General features: G+C 42.0%; 1 protein-coding gene across 4 annotated transcripts in view; it reads right to left on the bottom strand.

Annotated features, from left to right (window-relative positions):
* The window catches only part of ehmt1 (euchromatic histone lysine methyltransferase 1), a 34812-nt gene that overhangs the window by 9695 nt on the left and 6387 nt on the right, over positions 1 to 18730 (bottom strand). The window contains exons 1-11 of one of the 4 annotated variants that reach the window (XM_023338431.1): positions 16677 to 16733; positions 6568 to 6649; positions 5976 to 6487; positions 4949 to 5168; positions 4723 to 4871; positions 3462 to 3614; positions 2355 to 2432; positions 2152 to 2254; positions 1972 to 2070; positions 724 to 1001; positions 412 to 644 (exon numbers count right to left, since the gene is read on the bottom strand). In XM_023338431.1, the coding sequence (XP_023194199.1) occupies positions 412 to 644; positions 724 to 1001; positions 1972 to 2070; positions 2152 to 2254; positions 2355 to 2432; positions 3462 to 3614; positions 4723 to 4871; positions 4949 to 5168; positions 5976 to 6487; positions 6568 to 6649; positions 16677 to 16724 (1955 nt within the window). In that variant the 5' untranslated portion in view covers positions 16725 to 16733. Of the gene's footprint in view, positions 1 to 411; positions 645 to 723; positions 1002 to 1971; positions 2071 to 2151; positions 2255 to 2354; positions 2433 to 3461; positions 3615 to 4722; positions 4872 to 4948; positions 5169 to 5975; positions 6488 to 6567; positions 6650 to 16546; positions 16648 to 16676; positions 16734 to 18730 lie in introns of those variants that run through there. The other 3 variants (XM_023338432.1, XM_014474133.2, XM_023338433.1) reach the window with 3 other exon arrangements.

Below are 18730 nucleotides of genomic sequence, written 5' to 3'. Positions count from 1 at the left end.
TTAGCTCTGTTAGCTTAGGTTTCTTAGCTTAACTTTATTAGCTTAGCTTTATTAACCTAGCCTTTTTGGCTTAACTGTGATAGCATAGCTTTGCTAGCTTAGCTTCAATAACATAGCTTTGTAGTATAACTAGTATAACTGTTAGATTATTTAACTTAACTTTATCATCTTCTTTAGCTTGGGCCTGTTAGTTTAGCTTTGCAAGCCAAACCTGGTTAGCTTAGCTTGGTTAACTTCATATTGTCAGCTCATCCTCTGTAGCTTAACTTCATTAGCTTAGCAAGCCTAACTTCATTAGCTTAGCTTAGTTAACTTTGTTAGCTTAACTTCATTAGCTTATATCTCTGTCATCTTATCTGTGTTAGCTTAGCTTTAGCCCCTAGAGGGATGGTGTTCCAGCTGGACTCTGACCTGTCGGTCGTTGTGTCTGCTCGGCCCTCAGGAGCCCCTGGTGTCGCCGGGCCCTTGGCCTGCGCCGGAGGAACGGTGGATGTGGTGTCGGCCTTGGCGATGGTGACCTCCTTGGCCTTGGCGGCCTCCTCCCCGCAGTGCGGACAGAAACTCTGACCCTTCAGCATCGAGGCGCACGCCTGGTGGAAGCGGTGGGAGATGCTGACGTCCGGCTGGCACTCCATGAACGTCCCCTACAAAAAACCCCCACAAATAATGAATGATCCCAGTCCTCCCAGTCCTCCCAGTCTCTCCCAGTTCCCCTGAACTCACAGCTCTGCAGAAGAACCCACAGCCGGGGCAGCACTGGTGCTTCACCATGCCGCTGCGGTGATCCTCGCACAGAACCAGCAGCTGGACCGAGTTGGACGGACGCATCATCTCGTGCTTCAGGACGGCGCCCTGGCAGCGCGTCAGCTGGCCGTCCACGCTCTCCGTCGCCATGCACTTCCTGTCCGCCAGGATCAGAATCTCGCGGCTTTTCGGCGTCTCCATGCGGCAGCTGCAGAGCGGCAGCTCCTGCGCCTCCTCGATGGCCGACCCGGAAGGTTCTGGACACAATCAGAACATAAAGTATTAAAAAAACATACAACTTCTGCATCTGCCACATAACTGCTTCCTGCACAAAAAACACAGAATCCTTCAGAGAAACGGCTAATTCTCATTTCTGTCAGTTTGTGTGTTAAATCAGTGGCTGATGGGGAACAGTGCGCCCTCTGCTGGCTGAGAGAGGGATGACAGGGAGGATGACAAGGGAGGAAGGAGGCTAAAGAGGAAGGAAAGATGAAAAGGAAGAATGGAAGGGGGCTAAAAAGGGAAAGAAGGATTACAAGGGAGAAAAAAAGGAAAGGATGATAGAAGAAATGAAAGAAGAAACATAAAGAGAAAAAGGGAAGGAGGAAAGGAAAGAGGCTAAAAAGGAACAAAAGAAGGATGAATAGGAAGGGAAAAAGGGAGGAAGGAAGACAAAATGGAAAAAGATAAAGAAAAAAGGTCAAATGAAAGGAAAAATAAAACAGAAAGAAGGATGAAGTAAGGAAGAAAGGAAGGAGAGAAAGAAGGAAGGAAGGATGAAAATTAAGGAAGGGAAAATGAAAGGAAGGAGATGAAGTAGGACACAAATGAAGAAGAAAAGTATGTAGGAAACGACAAACGAAGAGAAGAAGGAAGAATAGGAGAAACGATGGTGGATAAAGTACATAAAAAACAACAAGGGAGGAACGAAGGAGGGGCAATTCAGACGGGACAAAAGAAAGACAAGAAACGGAAAATGTAAGGACAAAGAAGGAAGGTAGGATGCAAGGAGGAAATGAAGTGCACAAGAATAAAAGGGAAAAAGAAGGAAATAGAAAGGGAGGGATGAAGAATGAAAGAAAAGGGTTGAAGGAAGGATGGACATAAAAGACGGTAGGAAGGGAAGGACACATGAGGAAATGAAGGAGACAAAGAAGGAAGCATCTTTAGTTCTATTCAGCGACTGGAACCGGACTCCTGCGGGTTCCAGATTGGTTCTGAGCTCACCGCTGCTGTGCGACGACTTGCTGAGGTCGACGCACTCGGACGGGAGGATCTCTGTGAACTCCTGACCCGACGTCTGGGGCAGAACATCCGTCTCCGGTTCTAAGCAAAACAGTCGGCAGTAAGACACAGAACCGGCGACCGAGTTTCAACAAACGAGTGGCGTGTGTGTCGACCGATCACCTTTGGCTGTCATCCTTCGTTTCCTCTTCCTGGACGGTCTGAGCCAGGCGCCGTCTGCTTTTGACTTCTTCTTGAGTTTCTTCTTCAGGCTGGACTCGAAGCTCTGAGACGGGCAGGTCGGACTCGGTCAAGAGATCATTCCAGAAACACAGAACCCGACAGAGTATCATCTGTTATCCTGAGGAATCAGAGGAACACCCTACCAAATCCGACTCCGTGCCTTCCTCCTCCTCCTCTCCCTCGTCTTCTTCGGAGTCTTCGGACTCGTGCTCATCCTTCACCTCCAACAAGAAAAGGTAAAACATGTTTCCTGATCATCAACTGAAGATTCAACTACATCTGATCCAAACTTCATCCAAACTCCCAAATACAGCAGAAAGCTGTCTCATCCAACTGGCTGATCGGAAGTAGAGACAAATCTTCCTCTCCCACCTGATCAGCAGATTCAGGGGTTTCTTGAGAAGCTGCTGTTTGCGTCTTGTACTTGTCGCAAGCAGTGACGTTTTTCCATCCCCCAAAAAATGGATTGTGTTTTCTGACACTAGTAGTTCCACCCTAACTGTATCATTGTCCTATGGATCTACAACTGAAGGGGACCAGGAATGTCATGGCGAGTGTTTGCATTCCCTATGGGACTCTCACGAGGCAGGAGTGGTTAAACCCAAACACCTAACATGGTGCCATAGTAGTTTGCCAACAAACATGATGCAAGCAGTGAAGGTTTTCTGTCTACCAACCAATGGATTGTGTTGTGAGACAGCAGTAGCTCCGGATCAGTACGGTGCGGTGCAACACTTCACAGCCGCATTCAGGAGAGCATTTCCACCACCAGTTGGACTCTCACTTATCGCAGCGACGACAAAGTCCAAAGTCAGCCCTGCCCACACTAGTCTCCATTTGTAGAAACTTCACAGTTCTTTCCTGTTTTTCATAATCTCTTCATGTGTCATGGAAGTGGAACGACAAATGTGACGCACTAGTTTGTCTTGTACTTGTTGCAACTATTAGTGACGTATTTCTGTCCCCCAATCAGTGGACTGTGTTGTATGATGCACAGTAAATGTTCTGTACCATCAGCCAAACAATTGTCGATTGTATGAGCCGCTTTATCAATTAAAGCAGACCAAACCTTCTACATGTGCCTGGCTTTAACTGGTTCATTCATACTCGTACGATGACAAACGTGATGCACGTAGTGACGTTTTCCTGTCCACCAATCAATGGACAGTGTTGTGTGACGCCATTAGCTCTGCCCTAACCGTACCATTGTCCATTGGACCTACAACTGGATGGACGTGTTCCTCTCCCACCTGAGCAGCAGATTCAGAGGTTTCTTGAACAGCTGGAAGGGTTTGCTCTGCAGGCTGCCTTCTCGTCTCCTCTTCAGACTCCATGTCCTCCGACTCGTCTTCCTCGGACGCGTTCACCACCTTCTCCCCGTTCACGTTGGCTGCCTCCCTCTTCTGGAAGCCAGGAGATTTATTCAGCAGTGTTTAAAACTTGGTAAAGAATATGTAACAGCAATATTGGAAATACATTAAAAGACAAATAAACCAATAATTAAATTTATTTTTTGAATGAGAAAATAAACATTTTATTTGCCTGAGATCCAATGACAAAATGTGAAGAGCTCAACTCTTTTTGCTTGACTTAGCATCAAGGTGCTCAATAAGAGATTTTTTGAACCAGGTAAAGTTAAAATAGGCACTTATTTATAGAGTTTGGGGTAGAGGATATTTACAGACAAAGATTTATTTTTATTTTAAATGCATAATGTATTAGTTTTTGTAAATTTTTAGCTTAGCTGCTGCTCTGACCCTGTGTTTTTCTTTCAGCAACTGGTCCTTTTAGACCATTAACGATTAATCAATTACTAAATTAGTTCATTATTTTAATAACCGATTAATAATTAATACAACTGACCATTCCAGTCCTCATGTGAAATCTTTGATGTCTTCTCTGGACGAAGTTTGAATTACAGGATTAGGAAAATTCTGGAAAAAGCAGTTCTGATTTTTAATGGGTGTAACTGGGGATTAAACTGAATGGAAGGAGCTAAAACTATATTTACAGACAGGTATTTTTATCTTAAATGCAAAATGTAAATATATATTTTTTGCAAAGTTTAGTTTAATTACTGCTCTGATTCTGTTTTTTAGTCACCAATGGGCCTTTTTGAGTCTGATTACTGTGATTAATCGGTTAATAAATTAGTTGACAACTATTTCAATTACCGATTAATCACAATTAATCATTTCAGCCCCATTTTTATGTAATCTTAACAAGCAGAAATCACTTCAATAGAACCTGTAGACTGTTAAAGCTCCTTAAACATTTCCAGAATGGTTCTCAGCTACAGTTTTGACTTAATTACTGCTCTCAGTATGTTTTATTTTAATCATCAATGGGCCTTTTTAGAGACTCCGATTAATCGATTAATGAATTAGTTGACGGTTATTTCATCCATCCATTTTTTAACACCCTTCTCCCTAGTGGGGTCGGGAGACGGTTATTTCAGTTACTGATTAATCACGATTAATCGTTTCAGCCCTATGTTCATGTTATCTGGACCTGTTGGGTCTTTGCGGACTGCTGCAGCTCCTTAAACATTTCCAGCATGGTTCTCTGCTTCAGCACTTTGGTTTTCTTCTTGGGAACCAAGCTGTACGTCCCCATCCTCCTCTTCTTCTTCCGGGATGAAAACACCGTTGAGTACGGCCCTGGGTGAGAGAAGAGGAAACCATCACAGTGCATGCAAGCTGTGAGTCTGAACATGGCTCATTGGGGCGAGTCGTACCTAGGCGAAGCTTGGCAGGAGCTGGAGAATCTGCAGGAGCTGCCGGCTCTGTGGGAGCTGCTGGTGAAGCAGTGTGTGCTGAAGCTGGCGTTTCTGGTGGACTCTGAGGTAGATGGTTCTGCGCAGGAGCCGGCGGCGGCGGAGACGACTTCTGCACATCCGGTGCGACTGGAGAATCCGATTTGACACTGTTTGCTTGTCTCAGCTCCTTGTTGATGAGCTGCAGGCGACAGAAACAATAAAATGTGAGGAGCTGCTCTGTGGCGCCGTGAGGGTTACAGTCACGGCTGATTGCTTTGGGTTTTATCACTACACTCTTCTTTATGTCAAAATGTTACGTTCCAGGGTCAAATGCTTCCTTTTTTGTGCTTTTGCTGCTTCTTTAAACATAAATACAAAGATTCAAGGAGGAAGTTTCCCCTGAGATCAAACTTAAATATCCCAACAACCAAAAAAGTAAGAAGATGGATGGATGTGTCCTCCCTCCTTCAATTCTTGTGGCTTCCTTTCCTTTTTTAATCCTTTCCTTCCTTCCTTCTCATCTCTATCGGCTGATAAAAAAGTGGATCTGTTCATCCCTACTAAAGATTATTCAAGACTTTTCAGCTGTTTTGTACATTTATGTTAGATAGAAGTTGAACTTGTGTGTGGCAATGATCAATAAATCGATTAATAATGATAAATTAAAAGGAGTTTAATAATTTTGATTTTCATGATTAAACATCTTTCTCTGGATGATGAAACTCTTCAGTCTGGTGTTTTGGTCTCAACTGTGAAGGATATTTTTATTTACACAAACTTTATAATTCATTTTATTTGTTGTTTTCTTTATTTATTCTGGATCTTTAAAATGTTTTTCAGTTCCAGTCTTAAATGTTAACACATTATGCCATTACGGTTGTAATAATTGAAAAATGGTCTAAAAACAACAATTCATCGTGATAATTTCCGGGATGATTTATCGTCCAGGATCATTTGTTGGGCCCGTTTGTGGTTCAGACGTCAGAGGTGAAGGAGGTGATCGTACCTTCTGCGCCGGGCTGACCGCCGGTCTCGACATGGTCTTCCTCGCTCTGTGAACAGTAACAGGCGGCGGAATCGTGACGGGACTTGAAGCAAAGCCGTTTTTAGCGTCCAACATATTCCCCGTGCCGGGGTCGGTCCTTAAAGCGCCTGAACTCTGGGCGCATCCCGCCACCGCCGCCGTGGCGTTGAGGGGTTTGGCTGTCTGCCCCCCTGACGGCGAGCCGCCCGAAGGCAGCCTGTTAGTCCTGAGAGGGGAAGAAACCCCCGAAGCGGGCGCCGCGTCGCCGTCCTGCTGCTGCTCCTTAGCCAGGATGAACCCATTGCTTCCAGTTACGGATCCGTGCGGCGTCTCCGTCTCTGCTGTGCCGTTTTCATTCACCGCCGTCTTGATGCCGCTAACCGCCAGGTCCGCGTGTCTGCTGCCGTCTTCGCTTTCCGCGCCGTTAAGCATGATGGCCTCCGCCGCGGCCGGAGAGGCGCGTCCCGCTGCTGATGCTACGTCTTTGTCCTCGTCTGAGGCAGGAAACAGAAAAATAACGTCAAACCAATCGGAGCCAAACCGAAACCATTCAGGGTTTGATCTGGAGTCTGACCTGACTTCTCCTCTCCATGTTTCGGTGGATCCAGTCCCTCTTTCTTTGGAGGTGCAACGTTTTCCACGGCTAAACCAGCGGGCTGCAGACAAAGAAGAAGAAAGTCCATCAACCATTAGTAGTCACTTAATTTACCTTGAAAAAAAGCAAGAAATACGGACCTACAACACCTTTAAAATATAATCATCTTTATTGTGAAAGATGTCAAGATATTAAACAGAAATATGGTCTTGAAAATAGATTTTTTTGTTTTTTACAAACCCGACACTACTTAGAAAAAACAAAGAAAGATGAACCAGACAGGACAAGTCAAATCAATCAACCTCCATTAACAAATTAATAACCAAAATGTACAAGAAGCTACAAAACCTGGAGGGAGAGGAAATGTTATATATCAAGGTAACCATCAAATTCACACTGAAGAGTGGTCAGGAATATTAAATAACTGTTGATGAAGGGAAGAAAGTTACATGTTTCTTCAAAACACCGACCCAGAGGGGCAGAAATGCAGAAAGGTCACGCTGGAGGTCAACTGGGTCGAAACAAGCTGGTCATTTTCACATCTTTCTGAGCCGAACTAAGTTACAAAGGCTGGAGATTATTATTATTGGGGCCAATTTTGATTTAAACGTTGAGAAAATGTTCCTGGGCAAATGGCCAAAGTGAGTAAAGGGGATTGAGACCACTTAAAATGATCAGTTTCTCTGATTTTAGTCTTTATAGTTATATAAAATTAACATTGCTCTTTTATTCTGTGAGCTGCTCCAAGCAAAAATGTAGTATTTATTTGCAGAAAATGAGAAACTGTGAAAATAAGGAAAAAGATGCAAAGAAAACAAGTTCATGTTCATCTAGAAACAACAACACGAATGTTTTAACTCAGGAAGAGGTCAGAGGTCAATATTCAGAGGAATAACCAGGAGGTTTTTATTGGGGTTCAGTGCAGTGGTAGCTTCATATTTTGTGTTTAATACAATGATAATTGCCGGTAAAAAAGCAATCATTCGGAGAAGGATGAATGTCATTCAGGACGTTTTCCGGATGGAGGAACTGAGATTTGAGCTACAACTGAATCTAATGAAAAAGAGGTCGGGTCCGTTGGTCCTGTTCAGTATTGAAAAGTTGCTTCAAAATGTTTTTCTTTCCCACTTTTTAGGAAAATAGACAAAAAAATAATACAGGATACCAGATATTTAAAAATAACATGAACTGAGCAGAGAATTGTAAAAGATTGTGAACTACATTTTCTTCTCTTTCCTAATTAAAGTTTAATTGAACAATATGAAGCTAAAACAAAATGTTAGCACCGAAAAAGATCATTTCTATTTTTTGTAAATTTTTTCCAACTTACTCGTATTCTCTCCCATAAACTAAACCAGAGGCACAAGAAAAAATACCAGCTATCATTTAAGAACCTAAACAATAAAAAAATACAATTTCTTTCAGTTTTTTTAGTGACGCCATCATGAGGAGTGTAGAGTAAAGAGAGACCAGATCTGTCAGCAGCTCGAAAGCATTTCTCACAAATCCATCAATCGTCTCCAACGTTTGCTAAAAGTCCAAAACTCTGTCACTTCAGGAAGAAACAAAGAACGTTGAGATTATTGGGTGAAACCATTTCAGCACAAACATGAGAGGAAAGCAGCTTCAGGTCAGCCTGACCTTTAACAGCAGCCCAGCCAGCGTTAATGACAAGAGTCAGAGCTCTCGTCTATCTGACGGAGGCCGAACAAAGCCGATTCTGAGTCAGACTTTCCCTGACATGGTGGAGCAAATTGTTTCCTTTCAAACCGGCCCAATCAGAGGACTGGTTTGTCAATGTCTGCACATTGACAAACCAGTCCAGACTGTTTCTTGTCAAGGATTTCTCTCCTTTACCTGCAACTCAGACCCAAACTGGAACCGTCAGAGCAGACCACCACAGACCCTACACCCAAGGCAGACCAGCACCTTGTCAATCAGCAACAGGCTTTGCTCAACATCTGCCCTGCAGCACAAAAACTGAGGCTGTTTCCCAAAGACCGTCCAGTCTGAGTGGAGCTTGACCTGCCGCAGGAACACCTGGGAGCAGCAAGACCGGAGGAACACTGCTGCTTCCTCTTTTTACTCAAAGGAAAACACAAAACCCGGCCTCTTCCCTCCCCCTAGTGGTGGAAAGTGGAAGTGGCGTTGGATTCAGTAGGCAGAGAGAGACAGAGGGGGGAAGGGAGGCAGAGAAAGCTGTCTGCAGAGCTCCGCCATTTCACAACCAGACTGTTTACTGACATGGCTCGGCCATTGCAGCGGTTTTCCACTAGATGGAGGACTGAAGGGGTTGGGAAGCTGGTGGATTGGAAACCTGAGGAATCTCCAAACCTGAGGGAGGAGATCAGCAGTCCTGAAGGCCTCAGTTAACAAGAAAACATGGTAGATTAGACCAAAGCTGCAGCTGGAGCTTAAAGTCATTAAAGGCCTGGAGGTTGACAACAACCAGGTTCCATGTTTTGTAGAGAAAATGGGAATTTTACAGAGCTTCAATCATTCAGTATCTCTCCAACGTGAGTCTGGTATGTGAAGGCCTGTGACCTATCTTTAGATCTGTTCCAAGAGGCCTGAAAACGCGTCACAAAGTATGAACGCTTTTCTCAAGGACAGTTTACTCTGAAGGAAACGGAGGAAACGCCTCAACATTCAGGCACCAACTGGTGATTTGAAACTTTTCAGACGTTCACATTGCTCTGATAATGTGTTCATTTCTTTGTGACCTCTCTGTGATGTCACACCAACAAACATTAATGTGTTTTAGAGAAACTATGCAGACCTTTTCCAGACAAATCTTCTCCTTTTTCAGGTGCATTCTGTTTCTGTTTCATAATAGAAACAAAATAGCTCTAACTCTGTTTCTATTTGGTAAATTGATGGAGATATGAATCTGTTTTGGTGCCAAATGTGGGAATGAACCCCAGAACAAAAGGTAAATGTTCCATACAAAATGGACATTTACCAACATATTTGATTTGTATTGTTGGTTTTTGATGATGTCATACTGATAAAATGTAATGTTTGTTTCTGATTTTCCAATTAGCAGGTCTGAACATCTTAGAAGTTCGCCGCTCAGTTCCTGCTGTCCTCCAACCATAAAACTATAAAATTGTTGAAAATAAGTGAAAGAGACATTGAAACGTTTGACCAATGTGCGAGATAATACATGAACAAAATGGCTGCTGTCGGGATCGAACTGTTTGAGATGGAGAAGAAAAATGGGGCCGATCTCATACTAAGACATAGTTAACTACCTAATGAACATGAGGAATGTGTACAACATGTTGGAGCTTCAGGGCCTGACCGCAGGGCCGCATACAAGTAGCGTTTCAATGGATTTGTAAAGGACGTACGACCTCTTTGTGTGAATAATAAGGTTCTGGTGACTGGCTGAATAAGTCCATGAAGTAACAAACACGTAGGTCTACATGTCTATCTTAGCTAGCAGATAAAAGCTACATTAGCTAGGCTAATTTTGCTAGTTCGGCAGTAAGTACTACAGTAAATACCTACCTTAGTAGTACACAGGGGTCGGTAGAGAACTCAAAAATTGTAATCAAGTATCAGTTGTAATCTACTGATATTGTTTATCAGTTAGATCGGAAGGAATGCTGTGAGAGCTAGCTAAGCTTGTGGCTTGTTTATTGTCATAGCAACTGCCTACCAAGATGGCTGTCAGTTACAAAGTTAACGGAAGAGTCGGAACCATGTATTGGCGACTGTATGTTGTCTGTGACTTTTTATTTTTGTGTTTTTATGACGTACGACACTTTGAACTGTATTGTTGCTGAAATGTGGTGAACAAATAAACCTGAATGATTGATACAATAAAACAATTCTTGTATAGACATGGACTTTGCACACATACTTAACAACAAAGACATTCATTTTTAAAGACATGCCAGCCAGAGCAGTAAAACTGAATCTGAGGTGTTTCGTCGTAATAATCGTTTTTGCATTTACACGGAAAAGCAGAAATCTGTAAGTCGGATCTTTCTGTGCTCGCTATGAGGTACAGAGGTGGTAGTATCATGTTGGGTTACGCTTCATAAAACCAGTGGCATCATGAGGAAAACTATTTAGTGAACATAATGAAGCATCATCTCAAGACATCAGCCAGGAAGGTAAAGTTTGGTTGTCTTCCAGATGGACGGTGACCCAAAGCAAACAGCCAGATTAGCTACAAAGTGGCTTAAGAACAACAAAGTCAATATTTTAGAGTCCATCACAAAGACCTAATCTAAACCTCTTAGGACAGGGGGGTCAAACTAGAGTCCTCAAGGGCCGATGTCCTGCAATTTTTAGATGTGTCTCAGGTACAAAACACTGGAATGAAATAGTTTATTACCTCCTTGTGTAGATCAGTTCTCCAGAGCCTTAATGACCTAATTATTATATTCAGGTGCTGCAGCAGAGGCACATCTAAAAGTTGCAGGGCAACTCCAGGCCTTGGAGGACTGGAGTTTGACACCTGTGTCTTAGTAGATTTATGGGCAGAGCTGATGAGGTGTGTGGGCAAGTTAGCCTACAAATCTGACCCAGTTCTACCAGTTCTGTTGGGAGGAATGGGCCAGAACTCCAGAAAACTACAGTGAGAAGCCTGTGGAAGGACATTTTGATGCCAGTTTTAGAGTTTAAAATGTAATTCTACCAAAGAATGAAGAAATGTGAACATCTCCATCAATCTGGAATTATACCAAAAAGAAATAATGCCAACAATGACCTAAAAAAGAAAAAGATCTGTCTGGAAAAGATCTGCATAGTTTCTCTAAAACACATTAATGTTTGTTGGTGTGGCATCACAGAGAGGTCACAAAGAAATGAACACATTATCAGGGCAATGTGAACGTCTGAATAGTTTCAAATCACCAGTTGGTGCCTGAATGTTGAGGCGTTTCCTTCAGAGTAAACTGTCCTTGAGAAAAGCGTTCATACTTTGTGACGCGTTTTCAGGCCTTGGAACAGATCTAAAGATAGGTCACAGGCCTTCACATACCAGACTCACGTTGGAGAGATACTGAATGATTGAAGCTCTGTAATATTCCCATTTTCTCTACAAAACATGGAACCTGGTTGTTGTCAACCTCCAGGCCTTTAATGACTTTAAGCTCCAGCTGCAGCTTTGGTCTAATCTACCATGTTTTCTTGTTAACTGAGGCCTTCAGGACTGCTGATCTCCTCCCTCAGGTTTGGAGATTCCTCAGGTTTCCAATCCACCAGCTTCCCAACCCCTTCAGTCCTCCATCTAGTGGAAAACCGCTGCAATGGCCGAGCCATGTCAGTAAACAGTCTGGTTGTGAAATGGCGGAGCTCTGCAGACAGCTTTCTCTGCCTCCCTTCCCCCCTCCGTCTCTCTCTGCCTACTGAATCCAACGCCACTTCCACTTTCCACCACTAGGGGGAGGGAAGAGGCCGGGTTTTGTGTTTTCCTTTGAGTAAAAAGAGGAAGCAGCAGTGTTCCTCCGGTCTTGCTGCTCCCAGGTGTTCCTGCGGCAGGTCAAGCTCCACTCAGACTGGACGGTCTTTGGGAAACAGCCTCAGTTTTTGTGCTGCAGGGCAGATGTTGAGCAAAGCCTGTTGCTGATTGACAAGGTCCTGGTCTGCCTTGGGTGTAGGGTCTGTGGTGGTCTGCTCTGACGGTTCCAGTTTGGGTCTGAGTTGCAGGTAAAGGAGAGAAATCCTTGACGAGAAACAGTCTGGACTGGTTTGTCAATGTGCAGACATTGACAAACCAGTCCTCTGATTGGGCCGGTTTGAAAGGAAACAATTTGCTCCTCCATGTCAGGGAAAGTCTGACTCAGAATCGGCTTTGTTCGGCCTCCGTCAGATAGACGAGAGCTCTAACTCTTGTCATTAACGCTGGCTGGGCTGCTGTTAAAGGTCAGGCTGACCTGAAGCTGCTTTCCTCTCATGTTTGTGCTGAAATGCAGCCAAAGATTGAAGACTTTGCAACAAAGAGGCAGCGACTCCTTTCATGCCAACCTGCATCTTTTGTGCAGGGAACTGAAAATGAAAAACAGGCGAACATTTGCTGCCTGCGCAGCCGGAAACTCTGGCCTTCGTTTTGGTCTGTATGTGTTAACACACAGGTTCTGTTGGGTATTTCTGGATTCCTACAGACATCCCTGCCTGGTTTGTTCATTTTGAAGGTTGACGCCACAGCAGGGAAGCTGTCAATGTAAATCTGGATCTGAGAATCATTTTCCTGTATAATTTAGTCCAATTTCTCCTCCAGTTTTGTTTATTTTTCCTTCTGTTGACAGGAAAAGAGAAAACTAACAGAATACGTTGATGCACATCAAATATTTTAAATATTTGATTAGGGTTAGAATGATTAATCATCTTAATCTTGGTGAATCAATTATTAAAATAATCGTGAACTAATTTATGGCAATCGATTAATCGTTATCTGGAGTATAAAGATTAAAATAAAGGCCATTTTCTGAAAGAACAACATATTCACAGCAGTAATTTCACCAAAATTGCAGAAAAGATGAACACATTTTGCATTTAAGATGAGAAAAAACTTTGTCTGTTAATATATTTCACCCAGAACTCCTCAAGTTTCAGTTTAAGCTTCATCATCTGGGTCAAATTCTGCAAATAAAACCTCAACGTAACCAATTTTTAATCTGTTTATTCAAAAGATTAATCACTGATCAGCCATGAATTGCATTGACTTTAAGTCTAACAGAAAGAGCTGAACTTTGTAAATGTTGATGTGAGAAATATTTTTAGCTGCAGGTGCATCCTTTGCTCTAAGTGATCAAGTATTCATTAAACGAATGTTATATAGATGCATTTTAGGCAATAAGATGTTTATTTTCTTATCTAAACAATGAAATGAATTATGTTTATTTGCATCTTTTAATGTATTTCTAATATTGCATAAAAAATGGTTAAGTGTTTCATTGAAAATGCTCCAGAATGTGCTAATTTCTTCATTCGATTAATCGATTAATCATCAGAATAATCAATTTATAAAATAATTCTTAGCTGCAGCCTGCTGTTTACACAAAAAATGTTTTTAATGCTCCAGATTATCTTTATTTAGTATAGAATTATCTCCAATTTGCTGTATAATGTTATTTTATCAACAGCAAATTGACAAAGAAATGGAAGCTCACACCAAAATAAGCAGTTGTAAAACAAATTATTTAAAATAGCAGCTCAGAGGTACACCCTTCTATAAACTATATCAGAGGAGAAATTTGATTTTATGTCCCACAGTGGGGAAATCCAGGTGTACCGTCAGCAAATTTAAGGTCACCAAAAGCAAAATTATGTCTAAAAATAGATGAAGACGTTAAAGTAAGGGGGAAATTTACAACATAAGAAAATTAATACTGCAGTTACCGTTATTTAACATTAACACGTATTCTCAGTGTTACTTTCTCTACTGTTTTGATAAATAGAAGAAAGCCGGGCTTAAATAAACGATTAGTCAGAGTAAATCATCAGTTGATTTAGTAATTGATTAATCGTTAGTGAACAGAGTCAAAAAACTTGATCTGGTGAAAAACTGAGAGCAAAAAACGTAGTAAAAATATATACATTTTTCATTTAAGATAAAAACACTCTAGTCTGTAAATAATAAATGTTTTCGCTTCACCTGATTTACTACAGAAATACTCAAGTGTTGCATTTTAGGCAGTAAAATGTTTTTCTTATTTAAAAAGGTAATCGAATTATTTTTTATCTGAATCTTTTAATGTATTTCTAATTTTGTATAAAACAATCTTATGTTGTTAAAACACCTGTAGAATGTCATAAAAAAAATCTGATTAATCATCAGAATAATTGATAGATTAATCGATTACTAAAATAGTCGTTACTTGCAGCCCTAGGATAAACACATTTTAATTTGTATAATTTTGATATGAGGAAGTAAAACTATAGTCATGTTGTAATTAATCATATGCTTTCAAAGAACCTTCAAAAATTGTTGCTGTGCATAAAAAAATTAAATCAGATCCTGAAGTTTTACCCAAGAAAGAACGAGACTCATGGAGCTGTTCATTTGTTTCTGGATAGTTTTGCTGATTTGTTTTGGTTTCTTCATTATTTCAGGTAAGGATGCAAAGTGTGTGAGGAGTTTTCTTACGTTCCCTAATCAACCATCATCATCTTGGCTTTTTGATTATCCCAGCTGGTGTAAAGTAAGAAACGAGAGGAACAGATTCAGCTTCTTTTTACACGCTGTATGCAAACAACTGGTTTCAACTGTTTCAATGCTCACAGCTTCAGCTGCTCAAAAATCACTTCCTTACAGTCAATCAATGAGGCAACATTCAAGAAAAAAACAGTTTAGAGGCCGTTGTTTCCAGATCTTCAGGAGATTTGACTCCTGTTCCGAAGAGACATTCAGGGACCGTTTGACAAACAAATGTGATGGGATTAAGAATAGCTGCCACACAAGAACAGTAGCTTCACAAAGTTAAGGCATGAATGCACTTATTGCTTTCCTGCTTGCTGGCAGCAAAGTCTTTAATCTGAATGGTAGCAGCGCTCACAACTGAAGAGACGCACAAAGCAGGCACTCGGTTCGATTTTCCTCTCGACGGAGGAGCAAACTGTTTCCTTTCACACCGGCCCAATCAGACGACCTGAAGGAGGCAGAAACAACTGGAAACACACCAGTCCAGACAGTTTCTTGTCAACGTTTTCTCTCCTTTACCAGACAGTCTGAGTCTTTTCTACAACTCAGACCCAAACTGGAACCGTCAGAGCAGACCACCACAGACCCTACACCCAAGGCAGACCAGCACCTTGTCAATCAGCAACAAGCTTTGCTCAACATCTGCGCTGCAGCACAAAAACTGAGGCTGTTTCCCAAAGACCGTCCAGTCTGAGTGGAGCTTGACCTGCCGCAGGAACACCTGGGGGCAGCAAGACCGGAGGAACACTGCTGCTTCCTCTTTTTACTCAAAGGAAAACACAAAACCCGGCCTCTTCCCTCCCCCTAGTGGTGGAAAGTGGAAGTGGCGTTGGATTCAGTAGGCAGAGAGAGACGGAGGGGGGAAGGGAGGCAGAGAAAGCTGTCTGCAGAGCTCCGCCATTTCACAACCAGACTGTTTACTGACATGGCTCGGCCATTGCAGCGGTTTTCCACTAGATGGAGGACTGAAGGGGTTGGGAAGCTGGTGGACTGGAAACCTGAGGAATCTCCAAACCTGAGGGAGGAGATCAGCAGTCCTGAAGGCCTCAGTTAACAAGAAAACATGGTAGATTAGACCAAAGCTGCAGCTGGAGCTTAAAGTCATTAAAGGCCTGGAGGTTGATAACAACCAGGTTCCATGTTTTGTAGAGAAAATGGGAATTTTACAGAGCTTCAATCATTCAGTATCTCTCCAACGTGAGTCTGGTATGTGAAGGCCTGTGACCTATCTTTAGATCTGTTCCAAGAGGCCTGAAAACGCGTCACAAAGTATGAACGCTTTTCTCAAGGACAGTTTACTCTGAAGGAAACGGAGGAAACGTCGCCACTGGTTCTTTATTGTCTTTATCTTCATTTTCAGAAAATATTTTTCCAGCTCTCTGTAGCCTCTGATTCGAAAACAGGACACAGAACCAATGCAAGAACAACATTAAAGCAATAAAAGCCACAAATTGGGAGAAATTTTAACAACTTTGTCAAGTCTGAATTTTGTTTCCCTTTGAGGAAAGACATGCTGTAAATCAGAGTACGTTCGTTTTGAGATCCGTCCACATACAGGATCCAACATGTAAACTCTCTGATGCCTTGTGGATAACTCGACACCGCCGCCAAACAACAATTATGGCTTCAATACATTAAGACTTTCAATTCGAGAATCGTCTTAAAACAGAAGAGGAACTCAAACCAACTGTTTTTATTTTAGAAACAATGAAGCAAGACTACATGTCCTCAAAGCACCTAAGGCCAACCGAGAAAGAGCACAGCATGTCTCTCCTCTTCTGTCTCAAGGAAGCATCATACCTGCTTTCTTCTCATGGCCTCCACTGAGAAGAAGAAGGCGTCAGAAAGGGAGAGGGGGAGGAGGAGGAGGAGTGCGTGGGGTTAGAGAGGAAGAGGAATGGTGGGGAGGACAGAGAGAGAGCGCGAAAACCTGCTGAAGAGACTGCTCCCGATTTTCTTTCTTTCCCCGCATGTGCATTCACCTCGCCGGTCATGTGACCTGTTGGCTCCCTCTGTCGGTTCTCCTCCTCCTCCTCAAAAGGGTCTCCACTGAGCATGCTCAGTCAGTTCAAACTGTAACACCACTCCGTTTCTCTCCACTGGTTGACCTCTGAAGATATCCTTTGGAGCCAAGTCACCATGGAAGAGCTTAGACGTCCAAGCCAATCAAAATAACTGGAGATGGATGTTGTTTTCCCCAGTCTTAACACACATCTACTCATCACACCCAAAATATCTGAGTCATTTCTCAAGATAAACACTTTCCATTCAATCAGCTTGTATAAGAACAAAAACAGTTTTACTGGAGTATAGGGCTACTGTAAACTAATGTTTTAGTAATCGATTATTCTTACAATTAATCGAGTAATCGGATAAAGTAAAAAGATAAAATAAATAAATAAATCTAACATAACAGCAGAGTTAATATCGGATATCAACATCAATCCAGTTTTTCACAGTTGAGCTTCCCTAACAATAACTTTTCTGTAGTTTAGAAAATCAACCTGTAACAATAAAAGCTCACTTTCCAAGTTAACCTGAAGAAAAGTTATACAAAAATCTGAAATTATATGCAATTCAATAACAAAGAGGCAGGATCACAAATCCACTTATGAAAAATGTCAATACTAAAGCTTTTGGTTTATGTATTCATCTTCAGTCCGTTTAATAGATGAACTCTCACCGTGCCCAGACATTTATAGCTTTTGTGTTCATGTTAGCGACGGGATTTAACACCTTCGTTCGTCACACAGAAACTCATCTACCAGCTACGTGCCGCCACCATGATGAGCTCCGCCACCATGAGCTCCGCCTCACATCACTGAGACCGGGATGATATGAAATTAATTTTCTGGTTCGTCCGTAAAGTTATACTTGGGTTAATCATCTAATCTGCAGTGTTAATATCAGCCTCACCTGTATAAACACACTTTCAGCGCTCGTCCCCACCGTTCGCTCTGAACGCCACCAGGCAGGCAGCAGCTCCAGGAGGAGAAAAGCTGCCGTACTCCAGGCATCGCGCCAGTCATTTTAAGGATGCTTAAAAACGACAAAGATCCGGACATTATCATGAATCAATAAAATCCTCCCAGGCCGAACTTGAAAACTGGACGTTATGCTGCTAACACTTAGCTTTCTTCACCAACTCAGGCGGAAGTGAGACCTCAGCGCCATGCAAGCAATAACCCGGCCGGAACACGGAGGGTTAAATGATAAAATATAATTTAACGAGGCTTTGAGGCAGATAAATTTTCCTCTAGGAATTTTAATAATCGAGGAACTCAAATCACTAAGAATCGTTTCAGCCCAACTCGAGTGTTTGGAGTTTGCAACATGGACTCTGCTGTCTTTAATTTGTCTTAAGGAAAGAAGCAGCATGACTTGGCCGACCAAACGCACTATAAACCCAAACAGCTACAATCTGATCTGGCTTGAAAACACTTAAAATAGAGCAACAGCAAGAAGAGAAAAAGAGGTTGTTCAATAAGGTTCAGTCAGAAATGTCTGGATGAATTAAAACCACCGAGTCTCCCAGTTAAAGAAGCAAAACCAACTCTGATGATGGTTCGTGTTGCTGGGTGAGCACAAGAAAAACATGCAAGAATTTCCTTAGTTCTAAATAATAATAATAATAAAAATAATAAACAACCCGTCAATCACAGAGGGAAATTCAATTAGCAGATATCAGAACTTTCTGTTCTTTAAATCATTCTTTAACATGGATGGAAACTATTCCTTGCCACTGATTAATATGTGTAAAATTATTAAATGTTGTAATATATAATAAAAAATCATATTTTAATCATGTTCAACATTTCCCCCAGAAAACTTGCTACGCCCGGTGGTTGGTCAGTCATTCATCCAGCAGCCTGTCGTGTTTTTGAGTTAATAAATATTTAAAGTTGACATGAAATTTTAAAATGTTACTTGATAATTATGTGTTATTGGAAGATTGGAGGATTAATACCTGAACAACAACAACTA

The sequence above is a fragment of the Xiphophorus maculatus genome, chromosome 8 (genome assembly GCF_002775205.1).
Source record: "Xiphophorus maculatus strain JP 163 A chromosome 8, X_maculatus-5.0-male, whole genome shotgun sequence".
NCBI classification, from domain to species: Eukaryota; Metazoa; Chordata; class Actinopteri; order Cyprinodontiformes; family Poeciliidae; genus Xiphophorus; species Xiphophorus maculatus.
Note: the sequence above shows the minus strand (reverse complement) of the source record. Positions and strands in the feature narration are given on the sequence as shown.